The sequence below is a fragment of the Sinocyclocheilus anshuiensis genome, unplaced genomic scaffold (assembly GCF_001515605.1).
Source record: "Sinocyclocheilus anshuiensis isolate Anshui unplaced genomic scaffold, SAMN03320099.WGS_v1.1 scaffold112, whole genome shotgun sequence".
NCBI lineage: Eukaryota > Metazoa > Chordata > Actinopteri > Cypriniformes > Cyprinidae > Sinocyclocheilus > Sinocyclocheilus anshuiensis.
The window spans coordinates 1,816,636-1,839,936 of NW_015557175.1; the positions used below are offsets into that span (position 1 = coordinate 1,816,636).

The window sequence follows — 23,301 nt, forward strand, 5'->3', positions numbered from 1 at the left end:
ACACACACCCGGAGCAGTGGGCAGCCATTTATGCTGCGGCGCCCGGGGAGCAGTTGGAGGTTCGGTGCCTTGATCAAGGGCACCTCAGTCGTGGTATTGAAGGTGGAAAAGAGCGCTGTACATTCACTCCCCCCACCTATAATTCCTGCCGGACTTGAGACTTGAACTCGCAACCTTTGGGTTACGAGTCCGACTCTCTAACCATTAGGCCACGACTTTGTAGAGGTTTGATTGAAGTGGCTGGAAGACCTGCCATGAGAGCATTGCAATAGTCCAGCCTGGACAGAACAAGAGCTTGAACAAGGAGTTGTGAAGCATGTTCTTAAAGAAAGGGCCTGACATTTTATTTAAAATAGAAATATTTTGGAACATTATAAATGTATTTTACTGTCACTTTTGATCAATTTAATGCATCCATGCTGATTAAAAATATTAATTTCTTTTGGGGAAAAAAAACTTGTACTTGGTAAATGTGACTTGTAGTTTGGTATTTTAAGCAAAACTGGCACTTAAAGTATCACATTTGTAAGGAAGTAAAAGTGAAGAAATGTGAAGCTCATTATTGAAGAACTTGCATGAGCAGTTAATAGACAATTTTTATTTTTGTGGTGATTTAACAACTTTTCTAGATGGATGAGCTTCTGGTTTGGAATTATCAACAATTTTCCAGCGAGTGGAATATTCCAGCGAGTGGAATATTCCAGTGAGTGATCTATCTATCTATCTATCTATCTATCTATCTATCTATCTATCTTTAACATATATAAAGCATTTTAATTTATTTAGGTTTTGGATTGTTTTTGTTTGCTGTTTTTTCTTGCAGGATCTGGCAACACAAATGAGTCAAGGCTCTTTTTTATTGTAGTGTAAGATTTACTGCTGCAACATCGTCATTAATATTTGCCTCCATCCAATTAAGAGCCAATGCCTAGACCCTAGAACCCTGCCCTACTTTTTTTTTCTTTTTTTCAGTAATCCGTTTCACTCAGATGTGTCTCAATACAGAAGAAAATATCTGTTGCTACTTCACTGCAACTTTAAGTCTTGTACTTTGTCTGTAGTGTGCATTTTTAATGTTTATTTCCTGGCCCTGTATATTTCCATTGTAAATGCCTTAAAGTACCAACGATTATCATTTTCTGTGTTAAGCAACTTTATGCCAGATGTTATCAACGGAGCTTAACTCACACTGAACCACAACATGGCTATGGACTGATCTGGTTCTGTGGAGTCACGTCCACACGCGGCCGTCCATGAACCACCAACCTTTAAATGTCATATTAATAATACCTTTAGATGTTGAACGGTGGACACCATTTGAATGTTGAGAACGTCGGTCTGTTGAGGTGGTTTGATTGTAGATTACGAAAACAATGAGGAATTCGTGTTTGCTGGTTGCTCTAAAACGTTCCTGTGTTCTCGTCCTTTAGAGCTGAAAAGCACTTATTAGGATTTCAAGTTATGAATATGTGCAGTCCTGCCATGTATTTTTCTATACAGATGAAGATATGGTTATGTTTGGGGAACCGATGCTGAGCGAAGATTGTCTTTAAACAGCAAATTGAGCAGCAGTCTACCACCGCAGGAAATTATGTCACAGGAGGACGTCAAAGCTGACGTGATTTGATGAAAAATCCAACCAGTAAAGTAGAAAGACTCAACAATGTGCTTTTAGTCAAAGCCTTGTGTTGCTTTTACTTATGTTCTCTATCCTGTTTCATTTTTGCTTGTTCTTCAGCAGCTAAAAGCAGGGCTTGAGCATTTTGCTTAACAGAAAATGTGAATAGGTAATCTTATAGAGTTGAAAAAGGCTATCATTCCTTGTTGTGTGTTTATATCCCACATTTAGGGCTGTTTGGTGGGTCGTGCACCCTGAGAGCCAATCAGATGACTGCAGAGGAACCAGGAGAAGACGGAGAACTGGAGGACGGTGAAGACGGTAGATTCCAGAAGAGCCACTTGCGTTTACACTGACGCTTTTGGTACAGGTAATCTTCCTTCTCACGCTCCTTGCGTGCCCGCTGGTAGTGATCTTCTTCCTTCAGATACCACACCGGAGGCCAGCGATGTTTCTCAAAGTGCTCCAGGTTTTCTGCAGGATAGAATGAGACCATGACACTAGCTTAATGCAGAAATCATTTCAATACTGAGATAACTGTTAGGTTAGGGGTGTCTGCCACACTGTATTCATTTTTTAAGTGACAACAAAATAAATCAAGTCTCAGTTTTATAGACTGTCATTTCTCAATATTAATTTTGAAGCTAAAATAAATATTGAAGTGTTGGCAGTTATACTGATCTGATGGCTGTTGGATTACCTGTAGATTTGGCCTTCATGTCACGAGGGAATTTGCGACAGACTCTGTTGTAGTTGGTGCAGATGTGATGGAGGCACCAGTCAGTCAACTGATGAGCACAGTGGAACTAATGGGAACAATCACACAGATGAAAAAACACTATAGAGAAAATCAGACATTTTGAGATGCTTCCCCTCCTAGACTCCAAAACAACTAGTCTATTTGGTTGCAGTGTGTACAGAACCAAACTGAACAACTAGTTGTTAATGACATATTTAAACGTGTATGAGAGTTGTGTCTCTTCTGTATGTGCAGTTCAAGAAAGCAGGCAAAAAGGTACGAGCCTTGACTCATTTGTGTTGCCAGATCCTGCAAGAAAAAACAGCAAACAAAAACAATCCCTAACCTAAATATATCAAAATGCTTCATATATGTTAAAGATAGATAGATAGATAGATAGATAGATAGATAGATAGATCTACACCGGCACCGACAGACGCAGACCAACTCCGACAGTCACCAGATTACAGCATGTCACTTCCCCCAATAAACGCAGATTCAACATGTTCAGTTGGTGAAAACAAGCGCCGACCAACATCAACGGATGCCGGATGACAGGGGTAACAGACTGATCTGACAAAACTCTGTAGCCATCTATCTGCTTTTGTCAGTGCACTCTAAATTGGTTTTAAGTTCAAAGTCAATTTAATATCTTGTTAAATATATTTTATATACAGCTACTAGTGTTGCACAGTACTAAAAAGGTATCTTGATACCCTGTTTAAAAAAAAAACGGTAAAATTCCGCATTTTACTAGTAACGGTATTTTAAAAATGAATTTTATTAAGAGCTGTATTTCCTGAGTTGCGTCGACGTGTGACAGCAGGACAGTGTGTGTTCAGCACTCTGCTCCACTCCCTGCATGCACAGTAGTCGTGCCAAACTTTATATATCCGTGCAGCGCAGGACTGCTTAAACTTACTGACAGTTTAAATAAGGATAAGAAACATGCATGAATTAGAAAATAAAGCGTGGGACGTGCTTGATGTTAAAAGTAGTTATTAAGTGCATTAAACCTTAAAAAGAACTCATGCAATACTCGCGCACTATCACACACCCGACGCGTGCATGGAAAGCTGCCTCTCTTACAGACAGCATGCGATCGAGAATTCAGATCTCTTTCACGAGTTATTGTACTTCAACAGTCAAATACACACACAATTATGATAAAATTACAATCTTGTCTTATGACTTAAACAGCTGAGAAAGAAAACGTGTGTGTATCAATAAACTGGATCCGGGCAGCTCTTAAAGTGACAGCAGGGTAATATTCCTGTTGCTGTCTATATCTATAATGGGTAACACTTTACTTGAAGGGGTGTGCATAAGACTGACAAGGTTAATCAAACAGCAAAAGATAAAGAAAAATCACTCACTTATGTTGACTGACTAGCTTTAATAAGGATCAATGTATATTTAATTCATACAGTTAAGACTATGCAGTGCTTTATTTTTACATGTTGATCACTTTATTTAATTTCTATATTATCTCTTGCTTGAATGCTACTGTTAAATAGACATACTTTACCAAAAACAAGTTTATTTCATTTGTGTCTTTGTTTTATTGTATTTGTCCTTTTGTTTGTTACTTGCATCTATGTTCTTATTAATAATAACAAAGATAAAATAAAATAAAAAATGACTATGTCATGATATAAATTGTTATCTTGGAATAATATTTCTCATATCGTGAAATAAAATGTTGGTAATATTTCCCACCCCTAGCTCATGCCCTTAAATATAAGTCAAAAGAGTGTGTTTATTTTGTTACACATTAACTTTTTCACTTTTTCCCAGTTTGATGGGGCAAATGAGGTCAATAATAACCGTCTAAGTTGGCTTTATGCTTTTAGCTAGCTTACCAATGTTGCAAAGATACATACTTGTAGGTTTGGTAGTTGCTCACTATAGTCCTGTGTAGTGGTACTGCCATCTGATTTTTATTATTTATTTTTTTTAAAGGGGGATGAAATGCTCAAAAAGCAGAGCAGGCACACACTGGTCAAGTGAAAGATTTCAATTTTTTAAATAACTATAAGCTCCATTTGAATCATCTATTATTCAATTACTTTTCCTGTTGTTTTATGTTTTTGTCGTAGTAGTGGTTCAGTAGTAGTATCGAGATATTTTAGTCAGGTATCATATCGAAGTCAAAATGTTGGCATCATGACAATACTAACAGCTACTACCACAGGATAATGTGAAAGGTTTGGATCATGCTTTACAAACAGTCATCTTTGGGGGTGCAAAGGAGATAGGATTTAATTTGACATGGGTGCATTTTCATTCTGTCTGTCAATGGTATGTTTACCTGGGCCATGTCCAGATAGAGCAGAACATCTCCATCTATATCAGCTCCCATCATGGCAGCTTCTGTCAGTACTTTCACAGTGTACAGCTCTAGGACAGACACACAACACTCATAAAAACAACAGAATATGTCACAATTATGTGTTGGTTTGCATTCTTTGTTAATAAATGAACTGTTAACATTTTACAATAAGGTTCCATTTGTTAACATTAGAGAAAGAATCAAGTATTTAATGTTGTTTACATGTCTGTCTGGTGTTTTAATGTTTAAGCCATGTCGAAATTCATCAGTCAACACCATTGAGAAAAGCCTGTGGTCAACATAACTTGAAAAAATTTGACGTTTTGTCCTACAACATAAATTGCACACACTGATATCCCAAACCGTCTTATCAAGTTTAAAACAATAAACAAATTGCTTTAAAATTCACGTTTTCGGTATGGGTGTGTGCCGTTTACGCTTTAGAACAAAACGTCAAAGTATCATCAAGTTATGTTTACCAAAGGCTTTATTTTACTCATAAATTGGGACGAAAAAAAAAATCATAAAACCCCATAGGAAAATCTCGGAACCAGCAGCGAATTAGTCTTCTGGGTTCTGATGTCATACCTGCACCACTCAATCCCGTCATCTTGCCGGGCTTTTCACAAACGTTTCTATGGAATGATGTTGTTTTTTGGTTTTTAACTGTCTCAGATGGGGAACAGGAACATGGTTTGTGTAACATTAGCAACACATTATTAGCTGTTTGATAATGTGGTCAAGACAAAGGCTAATGATATCAATTACTGTTACATGTTCAACATTAGAGAGTCATACATAAAATGCAGTCAGTTTCTGGTTTAAACATATACGGCTGAATTAATCCAGTATTGCCACTTGCCATTGTGTAGCTTTTACTTTTACATGTGATTTCAGTGGAGCCGGGGACTAATTTGCATATTCAATAGGTTCGCATATACTGAGGTAAGGGTGTAGAGTTATAGTCAAGTCATTTAAGGCATGAACATTATTTTCACAGGAAAAAAGTTTTAAATATTGTATGCTATACTGATTATCAAAGATGAGTTTTAAGGGATTAAATAGGTGCCTGCAGCTGTTCCATTATTAAATAACATTAACAAAGATTAATAGCTAACTCATTGTTAGTTACATTTTTCTTAATGCTTGTTAACTAATGGGTCCTTATTACAAAATGTTAGCAATAACTCTTATATATCATATTATTCATTTGTTCAAATGTTTATATTAAATATTTGGCAGGCACTTTTATCCAAAGCGATTTACACTGCATTCAAAATATTATTATTTTTTTAATTTATGCATTTCCTGGGATCTGAACCCAAGACCTTGCCGTTGTTAGTGTCACACTGTGCTGTTTGAGCTACAAAGGAAGATTATCATATTACGCAGTTTGTTCAATAAAATAAACCCTTGAACATATTTTTCATAATGATCTCTTGATCTTCAGCAGAGCAGTGAATCATGCTCTGGATTGCCAGTGTTGCCATGTCCACTTATTATAAGCGGCTTTGAACGAGATCTGTTAAAATGCATGAACTTAATAAATGTGTACCTTTAATGCAATGTATGTCACTTTTTGAAAGACATCTGAAATTGTCTGGCAAATGTAGATGCATATATGTTACAGATAGGCCATAGAGAAAAGCCAGTCAATGTCCGAATTGGCTTCACATCATGCCTAAAAACACCCTTTAAACATGGTAAAAAATCACTGTAATTTGCAGTCTGAAATGACATTATATTTTAGTACAAAAGGACATAGTGTTATTTTCAGTCACTGTCTCACTCCTCAACACTGGATTTGGTTGCCTGCGGAGATCAGACTGTTATGTGCATTATGGTCTCAGCAATAACAGTGTGTGTGCAGGTATGTTTGTGTACCTGTAAGCGCTACCAGGTGAGGAAGACAGAGACGGTTTGCAAGTACAATGAGTTCCATGGCATCCAGATCTGGGCGAGAGCAGAAGCAGCCAGTATAGAGATACTCCAGCACAGCACGCATGCAGCTCCGTGTAGTGTTTGGAAACAGCACCTGACAAAACATGGCAACAATCTCAAAACTGCTTTTTTGAGGGGAATAAAAACTCAGTTTTACAGTACCATGCAAGAACAGTATGATTAGAATCTGCTGTGTTCATTAGTAAAGTCCAACTTTGAGCATTCTGTAGATAATTTGTCAACATTTTTAATTATAATGGGGTCCAAAATTATTGCATAAGCACTCCATCTTTTCAATGTCTAAGTATCAAGCTGCATGAAATTGACAAGTTTGTATAAAACCTTATGTTTACATTCTTAAACATAATCCAAAGTGCATCTTAAGCTTCAATGGAAGCAAAATCATCTGACCATCACATGATCAATAACACAAAACTACATACAGTATTTGATTAGTGCCCTAGAAATTGTGCAAAATCTAAAAATATATTTATTTCACCTTATTATTTTCCTTTGTTTATTTATTTCTACAATGACACCTAAATATGTAAATTCACTCACTTCCTTGATCTCCTTTTGGTCAATTTTGATAAATACATCCAGCACTTTGTTCTTTAGTGAAAAACACATTGAAACCATTTTGTTATTTAAAGTTAAACAGTTATCCTGCAGCCTTACATAAATAATTGTGTCATCTGCATACATTTGACAACTAACCTTCTTTCAATTTTCAGGTAAATCATTTAGCCTATACATAAACAAAAAAGCAAAGGACCCAATATTGAACCTTGTGGTACACCTATTTTGCATTTTTGAAGTGATGACTTCACACCACAAATTTTAACAGATTGCTGTCTACAACCCAGGTATGATATGAACCAGTTTAGAGCTTGTTGAGAAGAGTTAATTTGTTTCAATTTATTTATGAGTACTTCATGATTCACAGTATCAAAAGCCTTTTTAAAGACTAAAAATACTGCTCCCACTACTTTTCCTTGATCCAAACTACTTTTCATGCGATCTATAAAATGACAAATAGCCATTTCTATTGAATACTTTGGCTGAAATCCAAAGTACTCCCCCCCCCAAGTAATTAATCCATTGTTCAGCCATTAACTTTTCTAAAACTGTGGAAATTGCTGGGATAATTGAGATGGGTCTATAATTACACACCTCATCAGTCTCTCAAGACTTAAAAACTGGGGTCACCACAGCTGTTTTCAAATTTTGTGGAAACTCACCAGTTTTATTTTATTTCAGGTTTCTTATTGCTTTAGTTTTAGTTAACTATAATAACCCCGTTTCAACATCACTTAAATGTCCCATCAACACTACTTGCTTCAGATAGTACAAAATTAAATCACCTCTTCCTTTTTTTGTCTCTGCCTATTCTTTTTCAATTTCAATATAACAGTGTTACCATTAAAATATACACCACAAATGTCATCTTTAAAAGCTCAGTGTTCCCAGTGGTACTGGTTTAGTCTTAATGTGAGTGCACTGTACCTCTTTTGTACAACTCTCCACAAATGGTCCACCAAACATGGCTGCCATCCAATCACAGCTTGAGATGAGCAGTGGTTTATGGGCCATAATAGTGCCATCATCCAATCTGAACACCACATCTGCAGCAAAGAACAGACAATCTTCTGTAGCTTTTCAAATCACTATTATAATGATATATCACATCTATCTCATATAAACATTCTCCACTCTCTGGTAAATCAGCATACATAGCGATTCTGATGCTGAAATGAAGTGAACACTTACTGTTGACAATATTTACTATAATATTTTACTGAAGTTAACTAAAATCATCCCTTGTTACAGTAGATCTGAAACGGACACAAGGGGAACTACCACTATTGTTATGTGGACATGGTCCAATCTTAAATTCAGACAATATTGGACAATATCATCTTGACAACTTAAAAGGCACTTTGTGACAGGCTCAATATTACATTCCACTAAAGCTCAATCATAGTGCTAGAGTGAAGGATAAATAAATAGAAATGCTCAGTTTATGTTTGGAGAGGAAAAAGCTCGGTCAGCATTGCAAGACAGCTTGATGTCCTCCAAACCCTAAGAGTGCTGAAAAACACAATACAGCCGCACCGGTTCTCACTACCAGAAGAGCACTTATTATGAAACCGAAATCCAGCTGACAAAATATGCAGGCTTGTTTTTTCTCTCTGGGGGCGAATAATTGAGCTGAGAGCTGAAGTAGAGGGGAAAATAGCTTGAAGGGACATTCTGCTTGAGCACATCTCACATTTGAGAAAAAAATTGCTTTGGTTATACTGTAAATAATGCTGGGCAACCTTCTGCTAGGAGGTACACTGTACACCCAGCATGTGCAAATACCAAAAACGCAGAAGTTTGCTTTTCAATATACAGCTGACACTATTATTCTACACAACACAGAAAGGTTGGGGTGACAAATAGGGACATTTACAGGAAAAAGGACGAAAGGACAGCTAAATTAGTCCCATCAGTTGTCTGAATGCTAGGCACAGTTAGTGTAACTGACAGAAATACAACAAATAAATAAGGTAATGTAACATCTCCAGTTCTATTCGTACATCTCAGGAATGGGAGGTAGGCATGCTAACAAGGACCCTAAAGACTTAAGCTCCTAGCATCAGTCACTAGTGCGCGTGGAGTGGAGTGAGGTTTATTCACACAGCTCTTACTAGCTGGCCTCCATTACATTCACCCCCCAAACCTCACTCCCATCCGGGTCACGGCACCAATATAGCCCTTCCAGGTCTACTCACACCACTCCAAGTGGGATTTGAACAGGCGTCTGCATGGGAGGCAGCTCGGTAACAAGGATGTCAAAACTGTCCTCCATTATACTAACAGTAATAACATAATGCACAATGCTAATCACAGTTCTCACAAACAAACAGAGACCTACAGATTTTTAAGACTGGGTGATATATTGAATATTCATTATATATCTGTGATCATTTTGCAGCATCTTGAATATTGCAAAATTTTAACTCGCCATTAGGTTTCCTAGAGTTTTTATTTCCTAAAGTGTTTTATTCTTTTTTTTTCCGCAAATCACTTCAAACTGTCCTTTTCAATGACTTAAAGGGGTCCTATTATGCTCTTTTACAAAGTCTTGATTTTGATTTGGGGGTGTACTAGAACATGATCTCATGCTTGGTGGTTCGAAAAACGCATTAGTTTTCACATAATTTACATTATTAAAATACCTTTCTTCCCAGCCTGGCACAAACGGCTCGATTAGTTCTGGCTTTGATGAAGGTCCGCCTTCCGAAAAACAAAATGTGTTGTGATTGGTTAGCTGTCCCAGTGCGTTGTGACTGGCGAACAGCTTAGACGGTGTTTCAGTACTGCCACGCCCCTTGCTCCGTCTTTCAACAAAAGCTTTTGGGAATCCGGCACTGTTACTCACTCGTGTTGTGGAAGCTGTCCTCAGTAAAATGTGCAGCACCAAATATACGCACTACACACTGACTCAAATTAAAAAAAGTGAAAAAGCATAATAGGACCCCTTTAATTCAAAACCCTGATTCAGCAATTTGTTTGTATTACTCAAGATCACCCAAAAATGTTTGTGAGATATCTGTGTGGTATTGCTTAAAATTGTTACTCCTATTTTTCATATACAGAAGGTTTTATAGAAGATATGTCATTTTGCCGCATATAAATGAAAATTATTAAATATTTTTTTTATATCATTGAAAGAACACTGTCTAGAAAAACAGTGTGAAAGCATTCCATCTAACTAGATTTTTAATGTATTTGACTTATTTCATGTAACTTTTTGAATGGCAACATTTCATTTAGGTATTCTGAATAGTTGTTTGGTTGAAATAATGGCCTCTAAACTTTTCACCAATTTCAAAGCAATTCCATTTTTCAACAGTCTTGAAATTTACTCTTAAAGACAGTTCATTTAATGTAAAAGCAGGCATGGCAAACTAGATAAAAGCCCTAGTCCACCTCATTTACCAACTAGTTGCTTTTTGGTTGACTTGACTATCATCCTGGCCCATCCCTAATAACTACAGTACCAAGAAAACATACAGTTCACATGCCTCTCACCAGAGAAGGTCCCTTTTGCCAGACATTCTTTCACTCGATTGGTGCGTCTCACGTGAAAGGCCTTGGAGATCTCCTGATTCATGAAGGCCTCATCGTTCAGGATGTTAGCCACCATCATACGCAGGTCAAACACTTCCAGCAGCTCTGCGATGTGGGCAACCTGCATTAGCTCCTTCTCCCGCTCGTCTAGTTTCCCTGTATACAGGTACCGCAACACAGATCGGAATGGACCGGGCTGCATTGAAGGGTCCATGTGCACAACAGTCATTTTTCTAAGGTTGATGGTGACGGGGTCATCCACCATTTCTTCTTGGATGCTAATAAAAGCACGACTCAAGGCAGGGAGCAGACGACCACGATGATCTTCGTCACCTTTTAGAGTTCCATCACTGGTACAGGCACGCAAGTTTGCTCTATCTTTGTCACCGTTACTTTCACAAACGTCAAAACTAGCTGCGCGCATCAGCAAATCGCGGCCAGAAATCGGTGGCCCTCGGGGTCGTTCTCGCTCCCGTTCGGTCTCCTCAGGGCCCCGAGGTTCAGTCAAGAAGAGGTCGTAGAACTTGGAGGAAGATGTGGCAAGGTAGATGCGGTGAGCGAAGATCCTCTGCCGTTCCTGAAGGACTAAGATGACGTCGGCACAGAACGGGTCCTCCAACAAGCGTCTAGGGTGCTCTTCTATGTTAGTGGGAGGGGCGGGAACGGTTATAATGGGTGGAGGGGGCTTAGGGGGAAGGAAGGGGGCTTGGAGAAGTGGCCTTTGAACGTTTCGTAAATGAGACTTCCAGAACTGCAGATGACGACGAGAAATGAGGGCTGCACGGATAGCATTGTCGAAAACATCCTTAACCCCGAACTGAGCAACTATGCTGGTCTCATAATAAGGGATGCCTAGTTCTTTAGCCACCTCACGGCCTTTCTCTGGCGCCAATATCTCATTGGATTTAATGGGTCTGAAACAAAAAAAAACAGCATGATACTAAAGAATTAGCTATCCCCAAAAATGACCATTCAGTCATCATTTACTCACCCTCATGTCGTTACAAACCTGCATGATTTCCTTTCTTTTGTGGAAAACCAAAAGACTTACTCTTTACCATACAAGGAAAGTGAATGGGCAAAGACCAGGGGTGTCCATTCCTGCTCCTGGAAAGCCAACGTCTTGCAGAGTTTAGCTCCAACCAGCTTCAACAAACCTGTCTGGAAGTTTCTAATTACTGCGTCCAAAAGCTGAAAAATGCCTGCGCATTCTGAGGTAGAAATGCAACAAGGCACGTCCAAATCCTACTATCTGTTATATCCTGTCTACTGAGTTACCTTTATCTCATTGATTTCTGAAGGGCAGCATAAATGTGTCATTTAAGGATGAGAATTTTTCAAAAATATTGTATTTGAATATTTGGGCTCATAAAAAAAAAACAAATATAAATTTATTTCAATTATGTTTAATGAGAAAGACATTATTTTTTTAATAATCAAGTTTTTGTCACCATTTCTGAACAAACGTATGATTAGGCATTGTACACAAAAATGTTCTACAACAACGTTATGTTATATCTCAATATATATACACACACACACCAAAAAAAAAAAGCATTCAAGCTCAAGCAAAGCAAACAGAAAAAATAAAGCAGACCGTGCCAATTACAGTACAGAACGTACATACTGACACTGGAGACAGTTGTTATATTGTTTCACATGTTAATGTTGAGAAAAACAATAACATCCACATGCTCGGGTAAAAGTTGGCTCCTCAGTCTGATAACAATAAGAACGCGTGCAGACAGACATTCTAGAGACACAAAGATAACGGTGTGCTAAGCAAAGTTTCTTACAGCGCTTTGTGTTTTCTGTTCTTAAACTCTCCCTCAAGGAAATTTAAAGGAAGCATATGTCTCAAGATCATTTGGCTATCATATAAGCTCTCTCCTCGGCTCACTCGGGGTACATCTGCGCTTATCTGCAGTCGTGAATACAGTGATGGACAGCTGTCTTTCCTCAGTTGACTAGTGTTCATGTGATTTCTCATTGTGGTGGTGATATTATGATAACTCAGTTTCACTGATTCATTTGATCAAAAGTAATTCCAAACTTTGCGAGGCAGATGACGACATTCTGTGATCAAATACAATCAACTTGTTAACACGCTCCACAGCGCCACCCAGTGCATTTAGTTATAACTGACTTTTAGTTTGCGTGCTTAGGATCAGATCATTTAGTAAGATCATTTAGATCAAAGTAAATCCAAACTTTGCGAGGCAGATGACGACATTCTGTGATCAAATACAATCAACTTGTTAACACGCTCCACAGCGCCACCCAGTGCATTTAGTTATAACTGACTTTTAGTTTGCGTGCTTAGGATTTATCATGGATTCCCTGCATTTACGTCCAGCAAAGCAAAACATAGTAAAATTTGATTAGTGTTTTTATTTTTCGAATAATAATTACATATCGAATATTCGACTAGTTGTGCACACCCCTAGTCATTCAATATCACCAGGGTCGATATTGTCCCCATCACTTTTTTTGAAACATCTTGAGGCATGTATGTACCTAATGCTGATGAAACATATCCAGCTGTCATTCCTTTCTGTTAAATAAGATTCAATCTGGCGCTTGAATCTGTTGTTTTTGAAATCATGCTGAATGTTCGTTGCCAATGTTATTAGTGTTCTTTTGTGACTTCACACACAATCTATCGCTTAATGATGTTGCTGAGACTATCTATTCATTCCGGTTAAATCACAAAACAAAAGAGCAGAGCACAAACGTGTCCCTGCTCTTGATATACAAGCTTATACTATACTTGCTTAGCTGGTTCAGGTGTGTTTAATTAGGATTGGAGCTAAGCTCTGCAGAACAGTGGCCCTTCATGCAGGAGCAGGATTGGACACCCCTGGCATAGGTGTTGGCGAGCTTCAAATATTACAAGATAGCACTGTTAAAATAGCAAAAAATTATTCCTTATATCTCATGCACCACATAAATAAGTTATATAATAGCAGTTTCATGAGGACCAGACTAATTTTAGTAATTAATCACTGAAAATCCTCCACCACCACTGCTCTCAAATCGTATTCATGTGTTATTTATATGACATGTCAAGATACATTGCAAAAGGTGAGGGTACAACATGAGGGTAAGTATATAATGACAGAATTGGAATTTTTTATAATTTTTTTGAGTGAACTATTTTAAAATAATGTTATAGATATCATAGACAGTAAAATTTATGTTTACAACAGTGTTTCCCATCCCGGGTCCTTAAGGCACCCCAACACATTAGGTGTGTTCGACTAAAAGCAGCGCTGTACAGACCAATCGCTGTATGACATCAAAGTACCGCTAGAGCAATTCGAAAGCATAAGGAGCCGTCTGCTCTCTATAGCTCTCACAGTACTTTGATGTCATACAACGATCGGTCTGCACAGCGCCGCTTCAAGTCGAACACACCTATTTTCAATCTCCTTCTAAACAAACACACCTGAATCAACTAATTAGCTCAATTGCACAGACTCCAAGACCTGAAACAGATGAGTCAGATAAGGGAAACATCCAGAATGTGTACTGTTGGGGTACCTCAAGGAACCGTGTTGGGAAACACTGGTTTGCAACATACAACTGTGAAATTTCTAGCATTAATGGCTTCCAATAGTTGCATTTGCTGTGGTAATTTACCTGGCCAGCGGGCGGCGAGCTCTGTTCACTGCCTCCAGGTCAGCATACCGCAGGTCTAGCTGGCAGCCCACTAGGATAACAGGAGCTCTGGGACAGAAATGCTTGATCTCAGGGTACCACATTGTCCTCACATGGTGGAGCGAGTTCGGGTTTGCAATGGAGAAACACAACACCACCACATCAGACCTGTTAAGAAACCAGACACAACTCTTTAACTGGTTAAAATGGTTTTGCTTGGTAACCATTTTAGGGTCACATTTAACTTCTGCACAATTTAAGCTTATCTGTGAGAGCAAGGTTTAATCTGATACAGTTCTGTGGAATTTGACATGTTTGTGGGGAAAAATGAGTATCTTAATGGAAGTACTGTTGTACAAAGCTCAAAAACATTTAAAGTAATTTTTTATATATGTTCCACATAAAATGTTTTATCCAGTATTTACTCATTATCATGTTGTGATTTTATGTTTGTTTTTTTTACGCCAACATTTTTCATTACTACTACAGGTGTAAATACCTTCACAAAATATAGAAAAAAATATGGGGAAAAGGACAACATTAAAAATTAAGAAGAATTAAAAAAAATACTTAATCTTTCATAAATTAGTATAAATATACATGTGGATATATGCACACTGTAATGGCTAATATTGCCCACAATCCATTGCACTTTGGTGAAGGATTCGGTTCAGAACTACAAACACAAATAAAAAACATTAAAATTAAACTACAAACATGGCGGATGTGTGCGACCGATGGATAAGTAGAGAGGTTTAGCTAAAAGGGTTTGAGTTACTACTAATCAACATTTAACCTGGTAAAAAAAGAAGAAAAAAAAAATATATATATATATATATATATTTTTTTTTTTCTTTTTATATTATCTGTGTTATATTTCATCTGCAACAATAATGTAAACTTTTATAAACATCTGTTTAGTCATTAACTTTTAAACGCATCATTATGCAAAAAGAGTTATCTGCATGAAAGACCCACGGCTGGCAGATCAATATACTACTTTTCTCTCCAATACAGTAGGAAGTTAAATGAAATGAAATATGGAGGAAGTTAACTGTGAAAAGATGATTAACAGGCCAGGTTACAGTGACAGTGAGTGTGTAACTATGCGACAGAGTGGTCCATTAAATATGCAATTGTATGATGAGATAGTATGTCCCAAAACGTGCCTACTCTTCTACTACACACTCAAAAGTGTGTACTTTTTTCTTCACCAAAAGAGTACATACTTTAAAGGCGTAGGCAAATTGGGACGCAGCATTAATCTAGTGTGAAGAAGAGAGGTAATCCAAGTTCACCTGCCATACGCAAATCTGCGGTCCTTGTGATGGTCACCAAAAGTGTCCCAGAGACGCAAGGACACGCTGACATCATCCACCACATCTCTGGACCTTTCTAGAACCTGGCCGGAGAGACATACCTATCACATGCATGGAGATTTACCCAAGAAACCGCATACAACACATTTTTTAACATTTTATCAGATTATTAATCAGGGAAATTATAGAAAGTGGCATCCAGATGCATCCAGAAACATCCACATGTTTCATATACTTTTTTTATGAATAAGAATATGACAGTAGGCTTTCCTCACCTCCTGGCAGACTCTGTACTGATCTATTGCCCAAACAGTGGGCACATGTGTGGCAAGTAGCTGGTACTGTGTTAGCGTCGCATTACAGGCCCGGGCACAGATAAGCCGGGTCTTTCCAACTGCGTTGTCTCCAACCACCACACACTTGATAGTCTCCACATTTGGCCTCTCATAATCCATGTCAGAATCCATAAAATGATGCCTTATACACACACAAATAAATATAGTATATAAAAATATTTATAGCTAATTCATATATTTAAAATAACTTTTAAATATTTAGAAAAATATATAAATAATGTCTTGCCAAAAAACTACCACAGATGCACAAAGGCATACAGTAGATGTGAATTTTGGTTGATTATTTTATCATTGATAAGCGGGTCAGTGACGTTTTTTTTTTCTTATTCTTTTTTTTTTGGTCCTTTTTGTCAATCAATCAATCAATCAATCAATCAATCAATCAATCAATCAAACAACAACAAAAAAGCAGTTCATAGATACAATGACATTTCTATAATGATTTAATTTGGACATTTTTGTAATTTAAAAATTGTTACATTTTTTAAAAATGTCATGTGTTAATTCTTATGTTTAAGAATTAAATTTCATAACATTTAAATAATAAAAAAAAATGTAAGTATTTAAAAAGAAAATTATATGTGTACACTCATGTGTACTGCAGGTGCAAGGTTAATATGTTTTATTACTTTTTACTTGATAAACCACATGAATTATTAGAGTCATTACATTTATATATTTCTTGAAAATTGCATTTTTCCCTGAAATCAACCAAAACAGGAATACAAAAATTACATTTCTAAGAACCTGGCACATAAAAAAATTCCAATCTAATAAACAAATTCTCAGTTATTCTCACTTCTTGACTTCCTCCATTCAGCCCACTAAAAGTGATCTCTATAATTGCGGAGATTCAAACCGACCTGATTTAGCATGTTGAGCAATCAGAATGGCAACATATGAAATCAATAAGGAACTACAGCCCTACTGTCTCTGTATTGATGCCAGTGGCAACTAACGAGGCTTCAGAGCATTTTAAAGTTAGCTGCCTGTGTGTTTGAGTGCACTGAAAGCTATTGGTAAGGTACACTGCACCCTTGAGTGGGCTTCATTTCAGTTGTGTACTAAATTTTTAACTTCTGTGCAAATGAATTAAACACTTGCAGCAACACAATAGGCATACAGTAGGTGTTTAAAAAAACAGTAACCTTGTAAGTTACTGTATGTTACTAAGTATGTAACCTTAAAAGTAAAAAAGCATCATTCACATTCAATAGGCCTACATTGAAAATAGTGCACAGGATATTCTTAAAAAAAATTACGTTTTGTCTTTCACAGAAGAAATAAGTTATAGTTTGGAATAATATAGGGTTAGTAAATGATGACAGAAGTTTCAGTTTTAGGTAAACTATAAGTGAGTGATAGGATTTTTAATTAAGCCCAAAGCTGTTACCAGCGTCACCATCACAGAGGTTTTAAAAAGCTGATGGGGTTACTAGCTGGGTGATCACAAAAACAGAGGAACAGATGCTAATGATAAAGTTCAGCTGGGATGAGATGTTGCCATTGTTGTTTTTGTCCCCCTAAATTCATCCTGTAAGAGATGTGTACCATTAAGCTAGGGTGCATCCCAATATGTGTATACTTATGCACCATTCTGTGCAGTTTTTAACATAAAGAGTATTAGTAGTGTTTTCAAACTAAAAATAAAAAAAAGAAAAGTACAAAAGTGCACTTTAAATCCATAATTAAGTTTTAAGTGTTTGTTCATGTTTTTGTTGCTGTTACGTGACGTAGCGGTGTCTGACTGGGGGCGAGACGTGGGCTAATGACGTCATTGTTTCAGAAAATATACGGATTCGCTCTCCACACGAAAACGCAAGGGCGGCATTTTCAGATTTATCCACTCTGGGACCCGGTTTCACTCTCCCAAAACGCCGGATCCGTGTGGACGAAACGCCTATAGGCCTATAATACAAAATGTATGCGTTTACTGCTAAACGTGTCTCTGTGTGGACGGGGCATGAGTTTGACACCCCTGCTCTAAACCAATCAATAATAATAATACTTATTATTATTATTTATAAAATATATAACATAAAAAGTCTTCATACTAAATTTTATCATATTTTAAATGATTAAAAAATGATTGCTGACAAATAGGTAAAACCTATTGGTTGGAAGGATAGTGGCAAAGATTGGCAAAGATTTAAAATGACAATGAATTAGTTTCACTGTGATCCTTAAAGAGAGTCTTTCAATGTCATCTAATGATTCTTGTTCGAAATATGCCTGACTAGATATTTTCGTATATGAAGTATTGTTCAATGAATGAATGACATAGGCCTATACTAATACAAATAAATAGGACAGGTTCTAAGGGCAGAATATAATATATGGAGAAAAAATATAAGGCTGCATTAAACTTTTATTGTTTTAATTCTTGAAAGCCCCACACATTATCAGATAATGGTCACATAAACATAGCTATATGGTATATAATCAATATATAATCAGTATGGATGCATTAGTCCTTCACTCAGGGTTATTAAGACAGTTAATCATCCCATCATTCAGTGATAACTGATAAAGTTATCAAGTTACAATGATGCACGCTCACGTGACTGAAATATTGATTCAATCAATTGATTCAATCCGCTTTAATGCCTTCTCTAAATACCGCAATCACCATACATAATAGTGCTGGCACAAGCATTCTACGCTCTAGATTATGTCGCTCGCAAATAGATAGACTGCATTAAGAAGTATTCAAATAAATATAAATAATATGAAGTTATATAACAGACACTGGTGTATTATTACCTCGTGTCCTGAAAATGGAGGTGGCTGGTATAGCAGCACAGTCTTTGGTTTCCAAGGAAACGAAATTTACTCCTCCTGTACTACTGTAGGCCTACCATGAGCCCGTTATTAATGCAGCGTTATTCCAATAATCAAAACGTAAATGCGTAAAAGCGTAAAATGAAGGAGCATCTTCTTAAACTCTGTCCGATGACCGATGAAAACTGTCCTTCTCACTCAAAGTGCATCTGAATCGTTACGCCTTTCAAGGGATATATTATAAAGTAGCTACTGTTACCTAATGATTTACGATAGGCCTATTTGCTAGTAAAGATAGTAAAGTTAAACTTCCAAAGGGTGGTCACTTGAACAATTGTATTTATTTATTTATTTATTTGCGTTTTATTAATATTTATGTACACATTTTATTTTATTATGTATTATTGTTAGGCTATAATTATTAGATATTATTAAAATACTTAAAAATAATACAATTAGAAATACATAAATACATAAAATGAAATATTTAAATATACAAAAATACTGTAATATAAAATAAAATAAAATTAAATATTAAAATGTACTAAAATAAAGTAATAGTATTTATTTTTACCAATTAAAATGTATTTTACATATGCTAATTCAGTTTATTTATAAAAGCAGGTTATGTGTATGTGTGATGGACAAATTAACTAAAACACTGACACAAATTGCATAATTTGTTTTTGGACGCTCGAATGATATACGAATGATCTTGTCTATCCCGTTTACAGTAGTAGCTTATATATCTGCCATGTAAAACGACATTTATTTCTGATAACTCTCACGGGAAAGAACAATTTGAAAGCAGCATCGATTGGATTTTCTGAATGAAATAAAGCGTGTTCACCGCCTCTGCCTGCCTTACTTCAGGCTATTATGTAACCGCTGATGTCTCCTTGAGAAATGACACTTTAAGTGTAGTCTTAATAAATAACAGCGACTTAATGTCCTCATAAAGCAGTAAGTAAATAGAGTGAGACACACACAGGCTGCGGCTGCTCTTACCGCATCACAGGGAAGTGCTGCATCGTCTCGGCCGATATGGGAAAGCGACAGAAGAAATGCATCGGATGTGGCTGGAGACTGAGGAAAGCTGGAGCTCAACTTCATTTTCGAATCGGGAATACACAGCTTGGAATCGCTGCCGCCAACCAAACCGTTTACGAGTGAAACTGATCTTTGTTTCTCAAACGCCATCGGATGAATCGTTGAATTTCGGCTGTGGCTGTCAGGCAGCGGGGCCGGACAGACTGCTCTTAATGTTTCCTCATCATTTACCGTACGAACTGTACAACACAGGCACAGCAACACCGCACTGGCCATTCACTGCACACATACAGACACAGCAGTACTTCTCATTCACTGTAGTCACACACACACACACACACACACACACACACACACACACACACACACACACACACAGACTGCTTCTTCACTTCCTTTAGCAAGGGCTAAATTCAATCTCTCTTTAACAATGTGACCCCTGGATAATGAGGTAATGTTTGTGTTTCCTACGATTTTTAAGCCTAAATCTAAAGGCCTAATCTAGGTTTAAAATGAAGCACTACCTGATCAAACAATCCAGATTTGATACATGTGGAGATTTTAAGCACAAAATATGACACTATAGCCTATAATAAAATATAGCTATAACCAAAATATGACACAATAGCCTACAATAAAATATAGCTATAACCAAAATATGACACAATAGCCAATAAAATATAGCTATAACCAAAATATGGCACTATAGCCTACAATAAAATATAGCTATAACCAAAATATGACACTATAGCCTACAATAAAATATAGCTATAACCAAAATATGACACAATAGCCAATAAAATATAGCTATAACCAAAATATGGCACTATAGCCTACAATAAAATATAGCTATAACCAAAATATGACACTATAGCCTACAATAAAATATAGCTATAACCAAAATATGACACAATAGCCAATAAAATATAGCTATAACCAAAATATGGCACTATAGCCTACAATAAAATATAGCTATAACCAAAATATGACACTATAGCCTACAATAAAATATAGCTATAACCAAAAGCTTCAGAACATGTTAAAACATGAACTACCGAACGTATCATATGCACGCCAAAGTCCATTTTTGCGTATCAATACCACGAGTTTTCGTTTTTATTTGGCGTACTATTTATACGCATTTTCATGAGACCGGGCTCGCATATTTATAACATGACAACAATCATGAAGTAAACCTGAATTGTTTGGATCCCATTTCACTTCTGAAATCTGACATAGTATTTCCATATAAAACTGAATATTCAATGACAAAATTGAGACTGTGTACACTGTTCATAAAAGCACATGTTGAATATGTGCTATAAATAAAAAGTGCTAAATAAATAGTTTCATAAACAAATAAAACGGCAGTTGAGATGGTATTCTTTATTGAAATGGAGTAGAGGTAAACAGTATTTGATACGTCATGATTGAAATCAGAATCAACAAAATCATCTTTGCAATGCAGATGTAACATACATTTTGCAAATAAAATATGAAATTGTGTTGGGAAAAAATGTAATGCAATTTGAAACTAAAACCAGCAAATCATGAGTCAGGCAGTCATTCATTCAGTGGTTTTGCTGTGGCTTTATTTGGAACAATTTGCAAAATAGAGCAAGAACAGACATATTGTGCCTAAAAAGTAAATCACTTAAAGGTCCACTAAGCGATTTTTGCCAAACGATGTTGATATTTGAAAGCACCATAACAAACACGCCCATACCCCAACAGGACCTCGCCCCTATTTTGATAACTCTGCCCTACGCGTACAATGGCAGAACCTGCAATGCCTGCCGGCCGCAGTATATTCAAGAAAAAACCAACACAGAAAAGTTGTGTGAAAAAGCTAAATAAACTTAACTCACTTATCAAGAAGAAACAAAAGCAACCTCAGCGTCCAATTCCCTTCTTGCTCCTTGAGTTTCTCCACCGCTGGAAAGCTGCTCCGATATCTATGTGGGTCCTACCTCTTGCCTGATCGTAACCCTTATTTTTAATGTTTTGATCCTCCGAAATGTTCCTCTTTTTTTTTTATCTGCCATCTCTCGCCATCTATAGTCGATCTGCTAATAACCGTCCTGAGCATTCTCTTCTCCCTATCATTACTAGACACACCCCTTACTGCTGATTGGCTGCAAGTGTGTTTTAGGACTCGGCCCGACATTGTGGTTAAAAAGCGTTTTTCAAAAATCGCTTAGTGCACATTTAATATTTTGTCAAAACATTTTTTAAATCCATCTTGAAAGCATTTCAGAGGGCATTTACACCTCTTTTCACAATAAGATCAGAGAAAAATACTTTAAGTGACCAATTATAAACATTCCCAAGGCAAACCACCTCAGCAAACCATATCAGGAACAAATAACAGGTGGCCCACCGGACATCGCTCTTGTTTCTTCACTCCAGTCAGGGTTTTCTTCACACGACCCTTGATGCTCCAGATGATGACCCAGCCCAAAGGCAAGACGGTGTCAGGAGGCACATCTCAGGCTTACTGTTCTTAGAGCCCAGCCAGCAAGAAAGGACAAAGCAGAAATGCCCGAAAAACAGTGCCCAATGAGCCCATCTGAAATTCAGCCTTTTAGCAAACTGGATATATTGCAGGTTGCTGTGCTCCACACCACAATTGGCACAGCCACCCCCTCAAGACAGTAACGCCCCTCTCCCTCTCCCGAATCTGGACCAGATAGTAAGGGTTGTGCAGGTCCAACTACTTGAAAAACCTGCCCCCTGCAGGATCTCGAACTCTGATGACATACAGAGTAGAGGGTACCTGTTCTTAATGATTATTTCATTCAGCCCACGATAATCAATGCTGGGACACAAAGATCCATTCTTCTTTTTCATGAAGAGGAATCCTGCCCTTGCTGGAGACAAGGACTGATGGATGATGCTGACTGTCAGAGACTAGAGACAAATACTTCTCAATGGGCATTTGTTTGAGAGCGAACAAGGAGTAGAAGCACTTTTGATACAGAGAAGTTTTGGGGTTGGAAGTGGCTCAAGACCAACTGAAGACCTCCCACAGATTCTGGTACAAATCAGGACAAATCTGCATCCTCCTGCAAAACAGAGACATACAGTAGAGGCACTGTAAATAGGTTGCTGTAAATTGTACAGTAACTTACTGGCAGCTGGATGCCAGTAATTAACTGTAAAAATGTTTACAGTATTATTACTGTAATTGCATTTACGGTACAATAATGTATTTACTGTATTTTATTTACAGTATTATTACCGTATTTTCATTTACAGTATCAGTACTGTTTATTTTCATTTAGTTTAAACATTGTTTACCTGTAAAAAGCAATCCAATTGTGGTACTGCACTGTAAACCATGATTTTTACCATCCCAGTCCCCCCCCCCCCCCCCCAACAAACAA

At 37.2% G+C, this 23,301-nt stretch overlaps 1 protein-coding gene across 1 annotated transcript; it reads right to left on the reverse strand.

The window, feature by feature from the left end:
* Window positions 1-847: 847 nt before the first annotated feature.
* LOC107678456 (rho-related BTB domain-containing protein 2-like) lies at window positions 848-20,128 on the reverse strand. Its single transcript, XM_016473731.1, has 10 exons — window positions 19,874-20,128; window positions 16,004-16,205; window positions 15,708-15,811; window positions 14,392-14,577; window positions 10,711-11,663; window positions 8,137-8,255; window positions 6,574-6,724; window positions 4,669-4,757; window positions 2,319-2,424; window positions 848-2,092 (listed from the first exon to the last, which is right to left on the reverse strand). The coding sequence occupies exons 1-10, from the start codon at window positions 19,933-19,935 to the stop codon at window positions 1,884-1,886; spliced, it is 2,181 nt and encodes a 726-aa protein (XP_016329217.1). The 5' UTR covers window positions 19,936-20,128; the 3' UTR covers window positions 848-1,883.
* Between the last annotated feature and the right edge of the window lie 3,173 nt (window positions 20,129-23,301).